Source organism: Drosophila suzukii (genome assembly GCF_043229965.1).
Source record: "Drosophila suzukii chromosome 2 unlocalized genomic scaffold, CBGP_Dsuzu_IsoJpt1.0 scf_2c, whole genome shotgun sequence".
In the NCBI taxonomy this organism is placed as follows: domain Eukaryota; kingdom Metazoa; phylum Arthropoda; class Insecta; order Diptera; family Drosophilidae; genus Drosophila; species Drosophila suzukii.
This window is the reverse complement of record NW_027255896.1, coordinates 27189132-27211104: the sequence shown is the minus strand read 5'-3', so window position 1 is coordinate 27211104 and position 21973 is coordinate 27189132. Positions and strand designations below refer to the sequence as shown.

The 21973-nt window shown below is 38.0% G+C and overlaps 2 protein-coding genes across 7 annotated transcripts in view; both read left to right on the top strand.

The window, feature by feature from the left end:
- Positions 1-21973, top strand: part of Stlk (Ste20-like kinase) — a 119171-nt gene that overhangs the window by 78352 nt on the left and 18846 nt on the right. The window lies entirely within an intron of this gene.
- On the top strand, positions 959-20069 carry LOC139354081 (uncharacterized). The gene is made up of 4 exons (XM_070998342.1): positions 959-980; positions 10553-10888; positions 11009-11064; positions 11119-20069. Exons 1-4 carry the CDS (start codon positions 959-961, stop codon positions 11923-11925), a joined length of 1221 nt encoding a protein of 406 aa, XP_070854443.1. The 3' UTR covers positions 11926-20069.

Here is a 21973-nt window from a genome sequence, read left to right as displayed (position 1 = left end):
AAGACCGCACCTACACAATTCGACCTCTTTTCTTGTGATAAACTCCTGACTAATATTTTCAGAATTTGGCTGTACTAGATCAAAATATTGTTAAATTTTTTTTTGTGTGCCAATCACAGGTAACGAAACCCTTAAAAGCTAACTTGTTTGAGTTTAGGCTGAAATATTTCTGTTTTATCAGATAATAGGCACCTAATATTGCGTTTAAGTCCGTCAGAAGGGAAAGCGTTGCTAAGGCCTCACGTGGAGGGCTTCACTAAGCTGGAAGATTGAGAAATTCAAGAAATATTTTCAAATATCACTACCATCAGGAACAGCGTACCCAATATCTCCTAATTTTTGGCCGCCATGTGACATAATAAACCTTAACTGACTTTACCCGCATGCGGTATAACCTACCTAGTGCAAACGGGAAAATAACCGGTAACGTTTCGGATTCGCACATAAATATTATACCATAAGTTACACGCAAGTCAAAATTAGAAATGTAGTGAAAAAAGACAGCAAATAAGATTATCCCCCATTAGAAGGTAAAACCAACTAGTTACGTAAGCACCACATGATCATGACAAAAGCTTAGTTTTTATACTGAGTCCAATTCAGTTCCCGTTATACTCGAACTAACAACAGATAAAGAAAATGAATTGAAATAGAAAAATGAATTAAATAAGCAAAACCAACAGAATACTGCAATCCATATACCTATGGGATTTACATGAATTTTAAACGATAATAAAACTTAGCCTATCCACAAGAATACATTTTCGTTTGTTGGAATTTAGGCAGTTATTTTTTGATTGATAAGTTAAACGAGTGCGTATAATCCAGAATAAGAATATAGTTACAGGTGCGTAGCGCGATAAAAGGAATCAAAACAAAACCCCCAAAATTTTGTATATTACGTGCTATCGAATACCGCAAAAAGAACAAAAGATCTCGGCACTCCTCTCCTAATCTAATGGCGCGAGAATTGCGAACATGTAAGTGATATACCCAAATATTCATTGTCAACTGAAAAGTTCATAAATATACATATTAATTATGTTTTTTGTTTCAGGATATATTAAAAAAAAGCGATTTTTGTTTTAATATATAGCGGAGTTTTTATTGGTTAAGTTCTTTCAAGTTTGATTCCCAATCTTAAACTGATTTTACAAAATGCATTATTCTTATAACTATGGCTCTTAACGGTGACAGCGACGCGAGCAGCGAAAGTGGACTTTGATTAAGAATTTTGATTGGTCAAATCTGTGGCCCGATGAAACGGTTTCTAGGCTGCATCTTTTGTTTAATTAATTTGGATTGGCCAAAGCTTTTATGCTGACGAATGGGTTCTCAGGCTGGACCATTTGTTTAAATGTTCGAATATTGATTATGTCTGCCCTCGTCGATAAGGGCGTGAGAAGTGTTTATATTACTGGTGCCGTCGATCGAAGGCGTGGGAAAGATTTGTGTCTGAGGGGTTAAATGTTTATGTCGGATTGATTTGAATAACTGGACCTATGTTATTGACAATTGGAATAATGGGTATCTCGGGATATACAGGTTGTATGTTGTGTTTCGTATCCAGGGTATTTGCGTATACGTCACTCGCCCCTTCCTTAGAAGATTCAACATCCCTGTTGAATTTAAACGAAATTTTTTTTTTGTTGGCTAGGCGCCTATAGGTGAATATGATGTAAGTAGAAATGCTTAAAAGTATAATTATTAATGTTGTAAAAACAATCCACTTATAAATTGATTCTTGTTTTTGTTGATAGGTAATAAAATTTTTAAGTTTTATCAGTCGTATTGGTTCATATAAAGTAATATTAGTATTAGATAATATAATTTTGTATTCTTTTATAGTTTTTGAAGTTGTAATCTTAATATCTGTTATTTCTAAAGTACATTGACTTAATTGTATTATATTTTTTCCCTGAATTGTTTTGTTGAACACTTGACAATCTTGATTAATTTGTGTCTCTTTTAAATTATAAGTAATAATGATGTTAGGCTCAATATATTTTACAGATTCATTTTCTGATACAAAAGTGTGTTGACATTTAACAAATTGATTAGTAAGGATTTGAGAGATACATTGATCAGTGATTATAAATTATTGGTCTAATATATTTGCTAATGAATTTGGTGAATTTTCCAAGTAAAATACTTTCTTTTCGTCATTTACAAAACATTCATAATTATCATTTATATCAATTTGTCGGCCCATATTATCTGGATATTTAATAATTCTATATTTTTGTGTTTCTTTAAATGAAGTGGGTATATGGGCTAGAATAAAAGTGTCCTTTTGTTTGACTGCTTAACCAAGCTGAAGTTTTGATTGATAGTAATTTTTCGTCGTTTATGTTCTCTAACTCTTCATGTTTTAGTATTTTAGGATTAAATATTCCAACTCTTGTTAATTGTAAACTCATTTGTAAATCTTCAATATATTCTAGGAATATATTTAAGGAATATCTAAAAATGTGCAAAGCTTTTTCTTCTTGTTTATCTTTTACGAGTTTGTTTATATCTTTTGATTGTTCATTTATTATTTGAATTATTTCATTAAATTCTTTGTTTTCAATTAACATTTCTTTTAAGTTTTGTAGTTTATCTTTCAACTCTTTTTTATCATCTTCAGTTAATGTTCCAAATAGATACTTGTGAGCTGTCCCTAAAAAGTTAATTAATCCCCGTTTTTGTCTCGATGATGAAGTAATTCTCTTGATTTCATGTTTTAATTGTTTCAATGTTAATGCAATGTCCGGTACATTTTTAAATTGGTTTTCGTATTTTATAAATTCCTGATATGTTTCAAATATTTTAGTTTGATTTATTTTAATCATATGATGTTCATACTTTAGAGGTATTTTTATAGTCCCTGTGTTCAGAAGTAAATAACCGTTGTTCGAAGTAATGGGTGTAATGCTAATTTGTTGAGCTGTTGTCAATGGTATTTTCGTCCATGTCACTATCATGATCATTTTCATTATCAGAATCAGTACTGTCAGTTTCCCTGGAATGAGGAGAGAGATTTTGTATTTTAGCTTTTTTAAATTTACTAATGTGTTTTACTACTTTATGACCCCTATTAGTTTCTTGCCAGTGCTTTTCGTCTTTTTGTTCTAATGCTCCTGTCTTTTTAAATGGGCTTACTAATTTAGCTTTACGTTTCATTTCTTTTTCAACATAAGTGTATTCCAGATCTACTTCATGTTCCTCGCGATCTTTATTAATTGTATCTATCTGATGTTCTTTTTGTTTTTGCATATTTTTCTTTGGTTTTATTCCAAAAAGAAATATTTCAGCGCGAGTTTTACCTTTGGTATCATGGGTTATTTCGTGTTTATAAACGTATGTTGCCTTTTCTATGTTCATTAACTTATCTTCAGCGTCCGTAAGTGTATTAATAATTGTAAGTTTTTCATTGATTGTTTTATGTACCCTTTATCGGCTATACCATTCTTGCTAGTTGTAATTTCAATATTAATATTTTCTTTTTGTAACCATTTTTGTAATGATTTAGATACTAGGCCAGGATCTTGATCCATTTTAATTGTTTTCGGTTTACCTATCATATTAAAGATTTTAAGAAGAGCTTTTTTTACTTTCAATCCAATCTGTGGTTTTTGTTTCAATAATAGAAATGAATTTTGAATGAATGTCGATGCATGTTAAAAATTTTCGTTGGTCAATAAGTAAAAGTCTAAACATATTTATCGCGAATATTTTTAGTTTCTGGAGTTTTTCAAACGGAAGAGCAACTTTTCTGTGTTCTGCTTTGCATAAATTACAAATTTCACATTTATTAATAATGTTTTGAATAAGTTTTTGTGCGTCTGGGAAGTAGTATTTCGTTTTAAAAGTCTCATAGGTCTTTTTAATACCTTGGTGTATTGTTTTCTCATGTATTTCTAATATTTTTTCATGAAAGTCTGCATATGTGGGTAAGTTGGGAAGTACTACTGAAGTTTTCATTAATTTCTTACCAGTATTTGGTTTAATTAATTTCATATAGGCTCGTTGAAAAATTGCAAAGTCTTCGTCATTATTAATGTACGTAACAAAATTGTGTCCACATATAAATTTTATAATTATGTCTTTCGCCAAAGTTTCAGTCATGTCACTGTAAATAATTTTATTAAATTTGCTAAAGTAGTGAGTAAGTTCGTTAGTGTCTTGATTTCCCTTTTCAAATATAAGTTGGTGATTAAAAACGTTAACTGGTCGTTCGGTAATTTGTATGCAATCACCATTATCTTCTTGTGCACTATGCACTGTTGCTGCAGTAGTATATACATCATATTCTTGTTGAAATACATCTTCAATTTTGTTATCTTTTGATTCATTTTTTGTAATCCTTGATAGAGCATCTGCTACGTGATTCTCTTTACCCTTAATGTACTTTATTTCATAATCAAACTCTCTAAGTTTTATTTTCCAACGACAAAATAGGAATTCACGCAATAATAGACGAGTTACAGAGATGGAGAATCGGACCAAAATTGTTGAATTACGTAAAAGACTTCCTAACCAATCGCAAGATAAAAGTCAAAGTGAGCAACACTTTTTCTGAAGACAGACCACTGTACAATGGGATCCCTCAAGGTTCACCACTGTCCGTAATTCTCTTTTTAATATCTTACAACAAACTATGCCGCACCATTGAAGTCCATAGGGGATTCAAATTCTTTTTCTATGCAGACGACTTCACTATACTGAAGAAAATTCATAAAAATGTAAACACAATGTCTATAAACAGCCTATTCACAGACATATTAAGCTGGTGTGGCTACTCAGGAGCGAAACTCTCTGTGCAAAAATGCAAATATTGTTCTTCGGTTTGGAGTCCACAATATCAAGTGCATAATGACCGTATTGAGTCGGTACAAAAAAAATTTCTTCTTTTTGCCCTGCGTAGTTTGAACTGGGATCAAAACATAAGGCTACCTTCCTATCAGAGTAGATTACTATTGCTTAATTTACCTACCCTTGCAAATCGTAGAACAATGCTTGGTACTATTTTTATGCAAAATCTTATAAGAGGTGATATTGATTCTATAGAACTTGTAAACCGCCTAACTTTCAATGTTCCTGTTAGACTAACACGAAATTATTATCCCCTAAATTTGCCACGATGTACATCTAATTTTTGTATGCACGAGCCCTTTCGCGTTCTATGTAATAATTATAACAACCTTTATCATTTAATTTGCACTTCAACTTCTATCCCGGTATTAAAAACTAATATTTTAACTCATTTGCTTCATTCTTAGATGCTTCTTTTATTTTCATTTGTGTCCTGTCTCTATTTGTTTTTTGTATTTTCCTCGCGAACTCGTATTTTTTGCCCAAATTGATAAAAGGGCCCCGCGCGTAACAAGCACGTGCTTGGTGTCGTTGGGCCACTTGTTTGTACTGCTCGTAGTGCATCAACGTCCATCATATATATCTGCATATCTGCCGGAAACATAGGTGAAATTTTACAATCACATCACAAGCATACCCTCTTAACCAAGCTAATTCCCTTAAAATCCTTGGCCTTACCATATCAAGTAGATACAGGTGGAAAGATCACATAGACACTCTTGCAGTAGAACTATCAAAAAGACTCAACATAATTAAATGGTTAGGCAATCGTAGATACAACTGCGACACCAGATCTTTAATAAATACAATAAACGCTCTTGTTATGTCCAAGATTGACTACTGTCTCCCATTTTATGGGAATTGCCCTCTCTCTTGTCTAAGAAAACTCAAAACTATCTACCATGCAGCTTTAAGACTTGCTTTTGGAGCACCACGCACAACTCCAATCAATAACCTTCTGATTGAATCCGATATTACACCTATCGAGATTAGAATTGAGCTGACCACTGCGCGGATTTGTAAGGTTTTCTCATTCGCCAAAAATACGCCTCTTCAAACCGTCCTCCAAAAGATAAAGAACGCCAAAAGACGAATTCTGGGTGACCTTCAATCCTACATAAAGCGTCAGAATTCGTTCTCGAAAATGGAATAAACTGCACTTCAGTTAAATTAAGGAAACAGAAACATCCACCATGGTCCTTCTCAGAAGGTAAAGTAGACTTAACACTACATTACACAACCAAATCGAACACTCCTACAACTGTTTTCCAAACAAAATTCCTCTCCCTTAAAGAACTCTACAATAACTACGCATTCATATACACAGATGGATCCAAATCTGGGCACGGAGTATCTTATAGCATCACTACGGACACACGCATCATTAAAACAGCACTCCTACCAGCACAAAGCTCTATCTTCACCGCAGAAGTGGCAGCTATGCTAAGGAAGCTCACTTATTTCCACACCTCTACGAAAACAATTACAACTACAAGGACACACAATTATTTATCAAACAGAAATTCAAAAAACAATTCGCATCTCTATGGGAAAATACTTCAGACCACTTAAACTTATAAACCCCAACAAACTATCTCTAAAAAATTACAACATTAAAGCAAACGATATTAATCGCCAAGACTTGATTAAGTTTTCAAGACTAAGGCTGGGACACTCCAAGCTCACGCACGAACACATAATAAACAAACAAGCAGCACCGCAATGTGAGCGCTGCAACACATCGATCACCATCAAGCACATTCTCGAAGAATGTCCTCTCTTTCTATCAGAAAGAAACAAATTCCTACCCTCAAACCCGTCAGAACTCCTTACCCCCAACACCCCCAATATCATAGCTTCCATGAATTTCTTAAAGGCAATAAAGTTATACCATGTAATTTAAAACCTAGACATAGTCTATATGTAAAAATGTAAATTGTATATAACAAACGTAGCTTAAGGCCACAGTAGCTATAACTTCAATGAAAAGCATAGGCTATAGGTAATTTCTCAATTGCCTTTTAGCCTGAGAATAAATAAATAAATAAAATGTGTAACCAAACAAGTGGTTTATGGTCAGAGCATATTTTAAAACTTCTTCCAAAGAGATAGGGGCGGAAATACTTAGTCGCCCATACAATAGGCAATAATACTTTTTCAATAGTTGCATAATTTAACTCATGTTCATTAACTTCATGTTCAAACAGCACCTAATGCATAATTGCTTGCATCTGTAGTTAGATTAAACTTCTTTTCAAAATCTGGATATATGAGAAATGGATCGTTACTTATTAAAGTTTTTAATTTTTCAAACGCTTCAATGTAGCTAGGATCGTTTCTATTTATTTTTGCTCCTTTCTTTGGCAATTTTTGCGAAATCTTTTATAAAAATTAGGATAAAATCCACAAAGGCCTAAAAATGATTTTATTTGTTTTGGAGCGTTTGGAATTTTAAAATCTTGAATATAAATGTTATTTGGATATGCTCTGATTCCTTCAGTTGAAATTATGTGACCTAAAAATTCAGTTTCTCGTTTCATAAACTCACATTTATCTAATTGTAGTTTGAGATTTGATCTGCGAAGATGTTCGAATATTTTTTTGAATACGCCATTGTAAAGAGGTTGAAAATATAACAATGTCGTCTAAGTATACTAGATGTTCGGAGCAGATCGCCAGCGCCTAGTCATGCGCGCATAGGTGTACGACGGCACCTGCATCGCTCTCTGCTTATCTTTCGCCTTCTTTCTTATACCCATAAAGCTGTCGCTTATCTATTCAGCAACTACTTTGTAAGCCTGCATATGTCTATATGAAGATCTTGGAGCCAAGCTTTTTACACATTCGCAGTCCGTCTGCCGCTCCGAATAAACGCTATACATTTTAATATAACCTATTCGTGCGTTATTAATTATAAATATAAGGGTGGCATATTTGTTGTCTTCCCCACAAACACTAGACGATGGGTATTTACAAGTATTATGTCGTATAAAATATAATTCATACAACGCTGAAATGTAGCGGGTACATTTTTAAGGCCGAAGGGCATTATAGTATATTCATAGTGACCCTTCTTAGTGGAGAACACAGTTTTTTGAATAGAGTCTGGGTCCATTTCAATTTGGTGGAACCCTTTAGCAAGATTTAATGTTGTAAAGTATTGACATTTCCCTAACTTGTCTAATATTTCGCCCATGTTCGGAATAGGGAATTTATCATTGATAATTATTTCATTCAGTTTTCTGTAATCAATAGCCATACGAAATTTGGTTAAGCCCGATGCGTTCCTTTTCTTGGGTACCATTACAATTGGACTGCAAGAAGGAGATTTGGATTTTCTTATAATGCCTTGTCTTATCATTTCTTCAATTTGTTTTTCTACTTCTGTATCGTATATGTAAGGATAACTATATGGTCTCCTATAAATTGGTTTTGTTTTGTTTTTATAATTTTTTGATTTCGTTCGTGAAAGTCAATTTTTCACCTTCATGATACTGAATATCAAAATATTTTGACATTAAATAATGAACTTCAGTTTTTTCTTCATTATTTAAGTGATCGTCTCTAATATTACTGTCAGATAAGTCCGTTTGTAAGGCATAATTATATTCCTCATCATCTACTACATTTGAAGAAGTTTGATTACGTTTTTCCTTTATATTTACCATAGGGATTCATAATTATGTAATTCAATAGTGTTTTTCATAAAATCAATTTTTGCTGACGATTCTTTCAGAATTTGTCTTCCTATAAGAATGTCATAATGTTTTGAAAAGTTTTTTTATATAAAATGTGTAACGAACTGATTTTGTGTGTCTGCTCGCGACGAGATTCGTGCGGCTAGCTCAGAAGATTGTGTGTTCGTCCCACCAAATTTATATGACGTGATTGCCCGTAGATCAGTGAGAAAACAAAGGGTTCAAATGGCAATAGTGGGTGTTACTCTCGTGGTATTAGTACAGCGGGTGTGTGGCTGGGCTGGCTTCGGTATCTCCTGGCTGTGGTTCCGCCGGCTGCTGGCGCTCATCTTTCTGGCTCCTCGACGCGTTGACTCGGCTTTCACTGGATCCTGGGTTTCGGGACGCTCGTAGTGGCCGCCTCTGCTTGCTTGCCGACGCGCTGCCTCGGGGTCGCTTGTTGCCTTGTCTGCCTTGTGGGCTTAGGGAAGCGTCACTGTTCTCAGACTAGGGTGAACAAGCCTTGCTCTCCCGGCCGACGCCCTTCGAGGGAATACCTGTCCCTTGCTCTGTCCCGGACGGTCCCGCTAGGTTCTTGCTCAGATCGCGCTGACAGTCAAGGCTGCCGCCAGGAAGCTGTCTAGCAGTTCACTTTGCTTTACGCCTAGCGCAGACGAACGTTCCACCCGGCTTCACCCTAATGCGTGACGTCCGCGACGCTCCTGCGCTCCCCAATGAGCTCCGCGCGGCGGTGGTAACGTGGCTGCCGGAAATGTCTGCTGGCGTCGCTGTCGATGTCCTCTGCGCTGTCGTCTGACCAGTGTCTCGTCGTTCTGGTTCTCGGGGAGTTGGGCGGTTGCTGTTCGGGAACTTCGCCGGTAATCGCAGGGCTCTCCAGGCGGCCGCCTCTTGAAACCGCAAATCAATCTACCGCTCGTCCTTCACGCCAGGTCCTGCTGCAGGTACGCTGGGTCGCAGACAACTTTCCTCCCCAAGCTGACGGTTCTTCGTCGTAGGACTCTTTTGTTTGTCTCTGACAGACCCGCCGGGCGACTCACCAGGGTGTGGTTCGTGACAAAGTTGGAAAACAAACGCCTTGACTTAACCACGTGATGCCTTCCAGAACTCAGCCACTTGTGTCTCAATTCGGAGATTCCTGATGTCCCAATCCCGAACGTCTCGACGTGGCGATTTTGCTCCTTGTGTGCTTCCCACGGCGCTTCTTCCGACGACTCGCTTGGTTTTAGCTCCCTCGTAGATTACTTGCTTGACTGACTGTTTACTTGGCACTTTAACTGATCTTGAAGGTTTGACTCCTCGTGATCGACTGAACCGTTATTTCCCTTTTGCGCACGGTTGATCCACGTGACTCCTGGTTGATCCACGTGACTCCTGGTTGATCCACTTGTCCTTCACATACCGCTTCCAATCGATGCTCCGCCCACTGCTGCCATCCCGCTGATTCCCGTGATGCTTGTGGCACGCCTGTGTGCCGCTCCACTGCCGAGATGTGGCACTTCCTCTCCCGGTCCAAAGTTCACGGGAGAGTCCAAAGTCCGGTGGAGTTCCGTTATCCTGTTTTTGCACACGGCACTCTTGCCTTGCCCGCGAAGTCTCCATTCTCTCTCGATCTCCATGCTTGGTCTCCAAACTCTCTCGCTCTCCGTCCTTGGTCTCCAAACTCTCTCGATCTCCATGCTTGGTCTCCAAACTCTGTCGCTCTCCATCCTTGGTCTCCAAACTCTCTCGTTCTCCATCCAAGTCTCCAAACTCTCCTCGCCGTGCCGTTACTACGCGAATTCGCCGCGTATCTGGTAAGCGGCCAGCCATCTGCTGCTGCTTCTATTTGTGGGGAGTTATTCAACTCCTCACATTCCCCCTTACTTCGGGAAACATTTAAAACTTGTTTATACTTTCCGGCGTTTCCTTGCATGTCCTAGCCTTCGAGTCCTTGTGATTCCCGCGGCGCTCCCTCGTTGCTCCGTCGATGCTCCCTCGACGCTCTTAATTCCCTTGAGTTTCTACAGCGCTGGTCATCCTCCTCCTAGCAACTTTAAATCTCCCGCGCCGATATTTCCCGTGTTTCCACTGGGACATCGATACTCATGGGCTATCGATCCCCAGCTCGGTGCTCATTGCTGCGTGTCACTCCTTTCCATGTTTCCTCCACCTGGTCACGCCATTCGTGCGTGATCGATGTTTATTCGCATATCGATACCGACGGTGCGGCGTTGCCACCTGCTCGTTTCGATATTTCCACCGTGGCCGATTGTTCCATTTTCGTGAGCCCATCGATCGCACTATCGTCCAGGCGCCCCCTTCCCTGGCTCGTGGTGATTTTGCAATTTTCATAGGTAAGTTTTTTGCATTTCTTTTACTCCTTTTCATCTTATCCTTTTCTCTCCTTTCCTCTCTCCTTCCTCTCTTGCCCTTCACTCGTCCTCTGTCGGCTGCATCGGACTCCATATTGGCAGCTCTCGAGAGCAGGTGCGGAGAGGACTTCGCATTCACTTTGCAACCGGGACAGCAGGTAAGTGATTGATGTTCGTCTCTGCTTTCTGTATTAAGACCCTTTGACTTTCAGGCTGCTGGAGTGGCCCATGCATGCCCCGTTCTTTTCAAGCCACATCCCCAATCAAACTCTTGGCCCCGTGCCCCCTTCTCTTGTTACTTGGGAAACCATTGTGTTTTTTTTTTTGATTTTTTTGATCGTTTATTTTACTGCGCGAACACCCGGGTGCCCGCGACTCCGAGCCTCACCCGGTACCGTCGTCCGCCTCCGCTGACCAGGACGCAACGCCTGCCGCCCTTCCGCCGTGCCGTCGCGACCGCGGGTGCCTCATCTATTCCCTCCGGCCACTCGCTCCTGGCGATCTCGCGCCAACCGCCTTCCTCCGGGGCCGCTACCTGCCGCATGAACTGCGGCCGCGGTCGCGTCGCTCCGGGCGTCGAAGTTTGTCGCTGCAACGGAGGTCTTTGGGTGACCGGTGGCTCGGGCCATACCCAAGGTCCCTTCTCCAGCGATTCCGCCTCTCGTTGCCGTCGTCGCCGGTGTTGGCGGGCCCGTGCTCGGTGTCGGCGGGACCCACGCATCCTGCCGGCCTCTCGTCCGGGGATCCCGAGGATTCACCTTAGGTTCCCCCTCCTCCTATATCCTGGGCTCCTCCTTCGTTGGTACCGTCGCGGGCCCTTCGGGCCACGTCCATACCAACGTCTGCTGTCGCCACCGCACGCCCTGCGTACTGCGAACGCTGCGTCGCACCGACAACGAGAGCAGAGAAGCTACAGCCTAGGTGGCTACTATTGCGCGAAGCAATACCTTGCGGTGATACCGCGCAACCACGGCCCCCTATTCCTGTTCTTGAACTCACTTTTACTTGTACATATATAATTGTAGGGAATAAATGAATATAAAAAACGAACGCCCGCGTGCTGTGGCTCACGTGCGCGGCCGGTACCTCCGTCCGCACCACCGTCGGCTCCTCCGCCTGTGTCTGGTGGACTGCCTCCTCGTGCGGTTGTGGCATCGGCTGCGCGTTCGATTCCTCGGTTTGCGTTTGCTCCTCCGGTCGCTGTGGCTCAATGTATCGCGGCGTGGGTGGCCGGGCCGGCCTCCACGGCGGCGTGGCCAACGGGGCTCCTCCGTCGCTGTCTCGGGCTTCGTCCGTGAGCCACTCCCCCTCGTAGCGGGGAGTGGGTGGCACCTCCGGCAACCACCGAGGAGGGGATGGCGCGCATGGCTCGTCCCCATCCTCGCTCCTCGGGCTGGGCTCCTCGGCCGCGTATCTGGGGGTGAGTGGAACTTCCCACGAGCCCTACACCGGTCCCTCCCACAGACGTCGCTCCTCCTCCTCCGCCTCTCGCAGACGGGCATGCAAGTTATCCAACCCGTAAAACGGTTCCACTTATGGAATTTATAAACAAATTTTTGAATTCAATCTCAGCTATGTTACCCTTGCCATCAGCGACATTGCCTTTGCCTTTGTTTAAGATTCTGCCTTTGCCTTTGCCATTCACTTCGAGGGCCGCGCTTGACCGTCCTGCTAAGATAAATAAACCAATCGTAAAGTAAACACAAGCTTCCGTTCGAAGCCCAAACTTTTCCGTTCAAAGCCCACAGTATTGCGTTCTAAGTTCAGAACATATTGCGTTCCGATTTTCAATCAAATTGCATCGGTCAGCATAATTTCATTTCACAACGAGATGCGACAGTTTCAGCATAAGCTTTTATTTTAAACAAAAATTAAAGTTCTGGAAGCTTAAGAAAAGGGAAGCTTCTGGCCGAGGTTCATTGGATAATTTTTTAGAATTAACATTTAGTCCTATTTTATCCGAGACCGCGATCGGTTAAAAAATAAAAAAATAAATTTTTTTAAATCATCAACTAACGACAAATTTAATTGGCGCCCAACGTGGGGCCGCGTTAAATAAAAAGTTCCAAAAATTATTTAGTGAAAAATAAGTTAAATATAAACGGAGCTCGCACGGCCAACAACTCAACATTTCTAGTGGAGAAATTAAAATATCCACCAAACATCACAACAAAGTGACAGTGGTCGTTAACAATAATTAAATGGAAATTAAAAAATGAAATAATCCATTTAAAGGTGAACTTTAAAAAAAGGGTGGACCAAAATCTTAAATAAAAAAAAATACAAGAACACAAAATAAAGCAAAACCAGAAACGCACTAAACAAAAACAGTTAAACAAACCAGCTCTTACAACAACAACAACAAAATCACAACTCGCTGATAAAGGAAAAATTTAAGAAGGAAGGAAGGGCATTCTATTGCCAATAATTTCTACTGAATCCAGGAAGGAAGATCAACCCGCAACCTCACAGAAGGAAGACCCCATCGGGACAGTCTCGTGAGAAATTAATTTTCAATAAAAAAAATTAAATTAAAAATTATAATCTAAGATCAGGGAATTTAAAAAAAAAAAAATAAATAATATAAGATTTAAACATTGATAGAAAGTAAGATAGATTCACGATTTAATAAAAAATATTGAGAAACAATCTGGAAGATTTAATAAATAGCTTTGGTGAAATAAATCTAACCATGGCAACCGGAGGTTCAGCACCAAATTTTTCTGCAGGTAGTATAGCCACAGCAGGCGGCTTAACAGTGGAATTAATAAATAGATTGATAAATGTTCAATTAAATGAAGTGAGCAGGAAAATAGAAGGCTTAGAAGGAAAGTTAGCCACAGATGCAAGCACTGTAGAGGATTATAAAATACAAATAATCGACCCAACTATAAAATGCGATACAACACTTGAAGTGGTAAAATCTTTACCAAAATTCACGGGGGAACCAACACAATATGTATGTTGGAGGGAAGCCGCAGAAACTGTAATGAGTCTCTATAAAATTCGAAGTGAACAATATTTTATCGCCTTAAAAATTTTACGAAATAAAATTTTTGGAGCTGCCCATGATGCTCTTACTAATCATGGCACCGTTTTAAACTTTCGAGCAATCTTATCTAGATTGGACTTTATATATAGCGATAAACGACCAATACATATTCTCGAGTCAGAACTAAGTGTCCTCAGGCAGGGACGAATGACAGTTACAGAATACTATAATGAAGTCAATAAAAAAATGACACTACTAATAAACAAAACCATAATGACATACGGAAAGGACAGCGTAATTGCCAAAGAAACAAACAAAACTATAAGGAGCAATGCTTTACGAATTTTTATATCTGGGCTAAATGGATCTATCTCAGAAACTCTTTTCTCATTAAATCCACCAGATTTACCCAATTCTTTGGCAAAGGTCCAAGAACTAGAATCAAACAATTTCCGTGCTCAATTTGCAAACAGGTTTAATGGATTTAAAAATGAAAATAAATATCAGGGAAACAACTTACAATTTGATAAAAAAAGACAGAACAATAATACTAATAAAACGGGAAATTATTGGAGTAATAACCAGAATTATAATTGGCCACAAAAGGGAAATTTTTGGCAAAACGATAATCATAATAATAATCAAAAGCAACAATCGGTCGAGCCAATGGATGTTGATCCATCGATTCAACTCCAGAATAAACCTAGTTACAATCGACAGCCGAATAATAATTGGCAGGCAAATAATAATCGAGGTAGATACAATAATAATTATTATCAAAATAATAATCGATCAAATAACTATCGCGCTAATCAAAATAAAGAGCAAACTCAAGCTCAGAAAAGGGAACCAGATGGAACAGTAAATCAGCCAGCTAATAAAGTTACCAGATTAAACAATATCAACGAAGATCATTTTTTAGACCAGACCCCTACAGGGGAATGCCTTATTTAAATAGGACAGACCGAAAAACCAAGAAGCAGTTAAAGATTTTAATAGATACAGGAGCCACTGCTTGTTATATAAAAAAGGGAATTTTCGAAAATAAAAATGAGTTATCAATATACATAAAGGTAACTACAGTTCATGGGTATTCAATTATTAGGTATTACCATATTATAAATATATTTGAAACAAGACAATTATTTTATGAAATCGAAGGATTAGAATCTGATCTGCTAATTGGATTTAATTTATTAAGAAAAATTGGAGCTATAATAAATATAGAAAAGGGAGTCTTGGAATATAAAGGGAAAACAGAAAAGTTAAAATATTATGATAATGAGGAAAAAAATGAAATAAGTTTAATTAAAGAAAATAATATTCTTCCGTTAAAAGAATTTATTATAGAAAAATATTTTGATGAAAAAAATAGCGAAAACACAGATTCATTATTTGTGGAAAATAGAGAAAAAAGCTTGGGAATTCAAAATCCTGAGAGTGCCGACGAAGTAAATACCGTCAATAAAAATACAAATATCTTGGGAATTCAAAATCCTAAGAGTGCCGACGAAGTAAATACCGTCAATAAAAATACAAATATCTTGGGAATTCAAAATCCTGAGAGTGCAGACGAAGTAAATACCGTCAATAAAAATACAAATATCTTGGGAATTCAAAATCCTGAGAGTGCCGACGAAGTACTTACCGTCAAAAATCAAATAAATAAAAATCGTTTGAAATATAAAAATTTCAAGCCCGCCGTCGTTGAGTTATCCGACAAACAACAGATAAACAATATAGGTACTGATCAATTAGACGGACTAAAGGAAAAAATAGTTCTCTATATTGAAAAAGAGCATTCAAAGATAAATATGCAAATTCCTTTTAGAACAGACATAAAGGGGGAAATAAATCTTATTCACGACAGGCCAATATACGGGAAACAATATCCGTGCGCTTTTTCTGTCACCGACTTCGTGAACAGCGAAATCAGTAGAATGTTAGCAGAGGAAATTATAAGGCCTAGTCGAAGCCCTTATAATTCACCAGTTCTGGTAGTACCAAAGAAAGGAGAAAATCAAGACGGAAGCCGTAAATTAAGACTCGTCATTGACTATAAAAAATTAAATGAAAATACCATACCTGACAGGTACCCAATGCAAGACCCATCAGTAATTCTATCTATTTTGGGAAAAGCAAGATATTTTTCAACAATAGATTTAGAATCAGGTTTTCATCAGATATTAATGAAAGAATCTGATGTAGAAAAAACATCCTTTTCAATAAATAATGGAAAATATGCCATTCGGACTAACAAATGCACCAAGAATTTTTCAGAGAGCAATGGACGACATCCTAAGAGAACAAATAGGGAAAACATGTCATGTCTACATAGACGATCAATCAAATTGCATCGGTCAGCATAATTTCATTTCACAACGAGATGCGACAGTTTCAGCATAAGCTTTTATTTTAAACAAAAATTAAAGTTCTGGAAGCTTAAGAAAAGGGAAGCTTCTGGCCGAGGTTCATTGGATAATTTTTTAGAATTAACATTTAGTCCTATTTTATCCGAGACCGCGATCGGTTTAAAAATAAAAAAATAAATTTTTTTAAATCATCAACTAACGACAAATTTAATTGGCGCCTAACGTGGGGCCGCGTTAAATAAAAAGTTCCAAAAATTATTTAGAGAAAAATAAGTTAAATATAAACGGAAATTTTTTATCTAGCATGAAAATTGTGGGCGTCACAGGGTTTTGCGGTTTGTGGGCGTTTAAGTGGGCGTGGCAAATTTTTTTTTGGGTCAATCGATAGGTATTGATGAGAACATTACATTTCAGTTAAAATTTTCTATCTAGCATCAAAACTGTAGGAGCCACAGTTTTGGGCGGTTTGTGGGCGTTAGAGTGGGCGTGGCAGTCTACTGAAACAAACTTGCGCTGCGTAGGAAGCTCAGGAATCTGCACGCCAAATCTCAATAGCCTAGCTCTCATAGTTTCCGAGATCTCAGCGTTCATCCGGACAGACGGACAGACGGACATGGCTAGATCGACTCGGCTAGTGATCCTGATCAAGAATATATATACTTTATGGGGTCGGAAACGCTTCCTTCTGCCTGTTACATACTTTCCGACGAATCTAGTATACCCTTTTACTCTACGAGTAACGGGTATAATGACACTACTAATAAACAAAACCATAATGACATACGGAAAGGACAGCGTAATTGCCAAAGAAACAAACAAAACTATAAGGAGCAATGCTTTACGAATTTTTATATCTGGGCTAAATGGATCTATCTCAGAAACTCTTTTCTCATTAAATCCACCAGATTTACCCAATGCTTTGGCAAAGGTCCAAGAACTAGAATCAAACAATTTCCGTGCTCAATTTGCAAACAGGTTTAATGGATTTAAAAATGAAAATAAATATCAGGGAAACAACTTACAATTTGATCAAAAAAGACAGAACAATAATACTAATAAAACGGGAAATTATTGGAGTAATAACCAGAATTATAATTGGCCACAAAAGGGAAATTTTTGGCAAAACGATAATCATAATAATAATCAAAAGCAACAATCGGTCGAGCCAATGGATGTTGATCCATCGATTCAACTCCAGAATAAACCTAGTTACAATCGACAGCCGAATAATAATTGGCAGGCAAATAATAATCGAGGTAGATACAATAATAATTATTATCAAAATAATAATCGATCAAATAACTATCGCGCTAATCAAAATAAAGAGCAAACTCAAGCTCAGAAAAGGGAACCAGATGGAACTGTAAATCAGCCAGCTAATAAAGTAACCAGATTAAACAATATCAACGAAGATCATTTTTTAGACCAGACCCCTACAGGGGAATGCCTTATTTAAATAGGACAGACCGAAAAACCAAGAAGCAGTTAGAGATTTTAATAGATACAGGAGCCACTGCTTGTTATATAAAAAAGGGAATTTTCGAAAATAAAAACAAGGAAGAACGCTATAGTCGAGTACGTCGACTATCAGATACCCGTTACTCAGCTTAATAGAGATATGCAAGTAGCAAAGCGAGATTAAAATGTATTAAAATGTTCTGGTAGTACCAAAGAAAGGAGAAAATCAAGACGGAAGCCGTAAATTAAGACTCGTCATTGACTATAAAAAATTAAATGAAAATACCATACCTGACAGGTACCCAATGCAAGACCCATCAGTAATTCTATCTATTTTGGGAAAAGCAAGATATTTTTCAACAATAGATTTAGAATCAGGTTTTCATCAGATATTAATGAAAGAATCTGATGTAGAAAAAACATCCTTTTCAATAAATAATGGAAAATATGCCATTCGGACTAACAAATGCACCAAGAATTTTTCAGAGAGCAATGGACGACATCCTAAGAGAACAAATAGGGAAAACATGTCATGTCTACATAGACGATCAATCAAATTGCATCGGTCAGCATAATTTCATTTCACAACGAGATGCGACAGTTTCAGCATAAGCTTTTATTTTAAACAAAAATTAAAGTTCTGGAAGCTTAAGAAAAGGGAAGCTTCTGGCCGAGGTTCATTGGATAATTTTTTAGAATTAACATTTAGTCCTATTTTATCCGAGACCGCGATCGGTTTAAAAATAAAAAAATAAATTTTTTTAAATCATCAACTAACGACAAATTTAATTGGCGCCTAACGTGGGGCCGCGTTAAATAAAAAGTTCCAAAAATTATTTAGAGAAAAATAAGTTAAATATAAACGGAGCTCGCGCAGCCAACAACTCAACATTTCTAGTGGAGAAATTAAAAAATCCACCAAACATCACAACAAAGTGACAGTGGTCGTTAACAATAATTAAATGGAAATTAAAAAATGAAATAATCCATTTAAAGGTGAACTTTAAAAAAAGGGTGGACCAAAATCTTAAATAAAAAAAAAATACAAGAACACAAAATAAAGCAAAACCAGAAACGCACTAAACAAAAACAGTTAAACAAACCAGCTCTTACAACAACAACAACAAAATCGCAACTCGCTGATAAAGGAAAAATTTAAGAAGGAAGGAAGGGCATTCTATTGCCAATAATTTCTACTGAACCCAGGAAGGAAGATCAACCCACAACCTCACAGAAGGAAGACCCCATCGGGACAGTCTCGTGAGAAATTAATTTTCAATAAAAAAAATTAAATTAAAAATTATAATCTAAGATCAGGGAATTTAAAAAAAAAAATAAATAATATAAGATTTAAACATTGATAGAAAGTAAGATAGATTCACGATTTAATAAAAAATATTGAGAAACAATCTGGAAGATTTAATAAATAGCTTTGGTGAAATAAATCTAACCATGGCAACCGGAGGTTCAGCACCAAATTTTTCTGCAGGTAGTATAGCCACAGCAGGCGGCTTAACAGTGGAATTAATAAATAGATTGATAAATGTTCAATTAAATGAAGTGAGCAGGAAAATAGAAGGTTTAGACGGAAAGTTAGCCACAGATGCAAGCACTGTAGAGGATTATAAAATACAAATAATCGACCCAACTATAAAATGCGATACAACACTTGAAGTGGTAAAATCTTTACCAAAATTCACGGGGGAACCAACACAATATGTAGGTTGGAGGGAAGCCGCAGAAACTGTAATGAGTCTCTATAAAATTCAAAGTGAACAATATTTTATCGCCTTAATAATTTTACGAAATAAAATTTTTGGAGCTGCCCATGATGCTCTTACTAATCATGGCACCGTTTTAAACTTTCGAGCAATCTTATCTAGATTGGACTTTATATATAGCGATAAACGACCAATACATATTCTCGAGTCAGAACTAAGTATCCTCAGGCAGGGACGAATGACAGTTACAGAATACTATAATGAAGTCAATAAAAAAACAAGGGAGAACGCTATAGTCGAGTACCTCGACTATCAGATACCCGTTACTCAGCTAAATGGAGATATGCAAGCAGCAAAGCGAGATTAAAATGCGCCACCTACCGGCGGTATACAGATTTAAGCGTTATGGGCGTTAGAGTGGGCGTGGCAATTTTTTTTTTTGGATCAATCGATAGGTATTGACGAGACCAATACATTTCAGTTAAAATTTTTTATCTACAATAGCATGAAAATTGTGGGCGTCACAGGGTTTTGCGGTTTGTGGGCGTTAAAGTGGGCGTGGCAAATTTTTTTTTGGATCAATCGATAGGTATTGATGAGACCAATACATTTCAGTTAAAATTTTTTATCTAGCATGAAAATTGTGGGCGTCACAGGGTTTTGCGGTTTGTGGGCGTTTAAGTGGGCGTGGCAAATTTTTTTTTGGGTCAATCGATAGGTATTGATGAGGACATTACATTTCAGTTAAAATTTTTATTCTAGCATCAAAACTGTAGGAGCCACAGTTTTGGGCGGTTTGTGGGCGTTAGAGTGGGCGTGGCAGTCTACTGAAACAAACTTGCGCTGCGTAGGAAGCTCAGGAATCTGCACGCCAAATCTCAATAGCCTAGCTCCCATAGTTTCCGAGATCTCAGCGTTCATCCGGACAGACGGACAGACGGACAGACGGACATGGCTAGATCGACTCGGCTAGTGATCCTGATCAAGAATATATATACTTTATGGGGTCGGAAACGCTTCCTTCTGCCTGTTACATACTTTCCGACGAATCTTGTATACCCTTTTACTCTACGAGTAACGGGTATAATGACACTACTAATAAACAAAACCATAATGACATACGGAAAGGACAGCGTAATTGCCAAAGAAACAAACAAAACTATAAGGAGCAATGCTTTACGAATTTTTATATCTGGGCTAAATGGATCTATCTCAGAAACTCTTTTCTCATTAAATCCACCAGATTTACCCAATGCTTTGGCAAAGGTCCAAGAACTAGAATCAAACAATTTCCGTGCTCAATTTGCAAACAGGTTTAATGGATTTAAAAATGAAAATAAATATCAGGGAAACAACTTACAATTTGATCAAAAAAGACAGAACAATAATACTAATAAAACGGGAAATTATTGGAGTAATAACCAGAATTATAATTGGCCACAAAAGGGAAATTTTTGGCAAAACGATAATCATAATAATAATCAAAAGCAACAATCGGTCGAGCCAATGGATGTTGATCCATCGATTCAACTCCAGAATAAACCTAGTTACAATCGACAGCCGAATAATAATTGGCAGGCAAATAATAATCGAGGTAGATACAATAATAATTATTATCAAAATAATAATCGATCAAATAACTATCGCGCTAATCAAAATAAAGAGCAAACTCAAGCTCAGAAAAGGGAACCAGATGGAACTGTAAATCAGCCAGCTAATAAAGTAACCAGATTAAACAATATCAACGAAGATCATTTTTTAGACCAGACCCCTACAGGGGAATGCCTTATTTAAATAGGACAGACCGAAAAACCAAGAAGCAGTTAGAGATTTTAATAGATACAGGAGCCACTGCTTGTTATATAAAAAAGGGAATTTTCGAAAATAAAAACAAGGAAGAACGCTATAGTCGAGTACGTCGACTATCAGATACCCGTTACTCAGCTTAATAGAGATATGCAAGTAGCAAAGCGAGATTAAAATGCGCCACCTACCGGCGGTATACAGATTTAAGTGTAATGGGCGTTAGAGTGGGCGTGGCAAATTTTTTTTTGGACCAATCAATAGGTTTTGTCGAGACCAATACATTTTAGGTAAAATTTTTTATCTAGCATAAAAATTGTGGGCGTCACAGGTTTTCGCGGTTTGTGGGCGTTAGAGTAGGCGTGGCATATTCGCGTAAGGCTACGGAATCTAAATCTGAAATCCCAATTCTCTATCTTTGATAGTTTCCGAGATATCCACGTTCATATTTACGATTTTTTGAAGTTTGTGGGCGGTTTATGGGCGTTAGGGTGGGCGTGGCAATTTTTTTTTGGGTCAATCGATAGGTATTGATGAGGACATTACATTTCAGTTAAAATTTTTATTCTAGCATCAAAACTGTAGGAGCCACAGTTTTGGGCGGTTTGTGGGCGTTAGAGTGGGCGTGGCAGTCTACTGAAACAAACTTGCGCTGCGTAGGAAGCTCAGGAATCTGCACGCCAAATCTCAATAGCCTAGCTCCCATAGTTTCCGAGATCTC

Bases quoted from the DNA above. Each gene is read 5' to 3' on its own strand.
- LOC139354081 (XM_070998342.1), top strand. From the start codon at position 959: ATGGCGCGAGAATTGCGAACAT. The intron at 981-10,552 runs GTAAGTGATATA...AATTCCCTTGAG, and splicing joins GGCGCGAGAATTGCGAACAT to TTTCTACAGCGCTGGTCATC. The intron at 11,065-11,118 runs GTAAGTGATTGA...TTTGACTTTCAG, and splicing joins CTTTGCAACCGGGACAGCAG to GCTGCTGGAGTGGCCCATGC.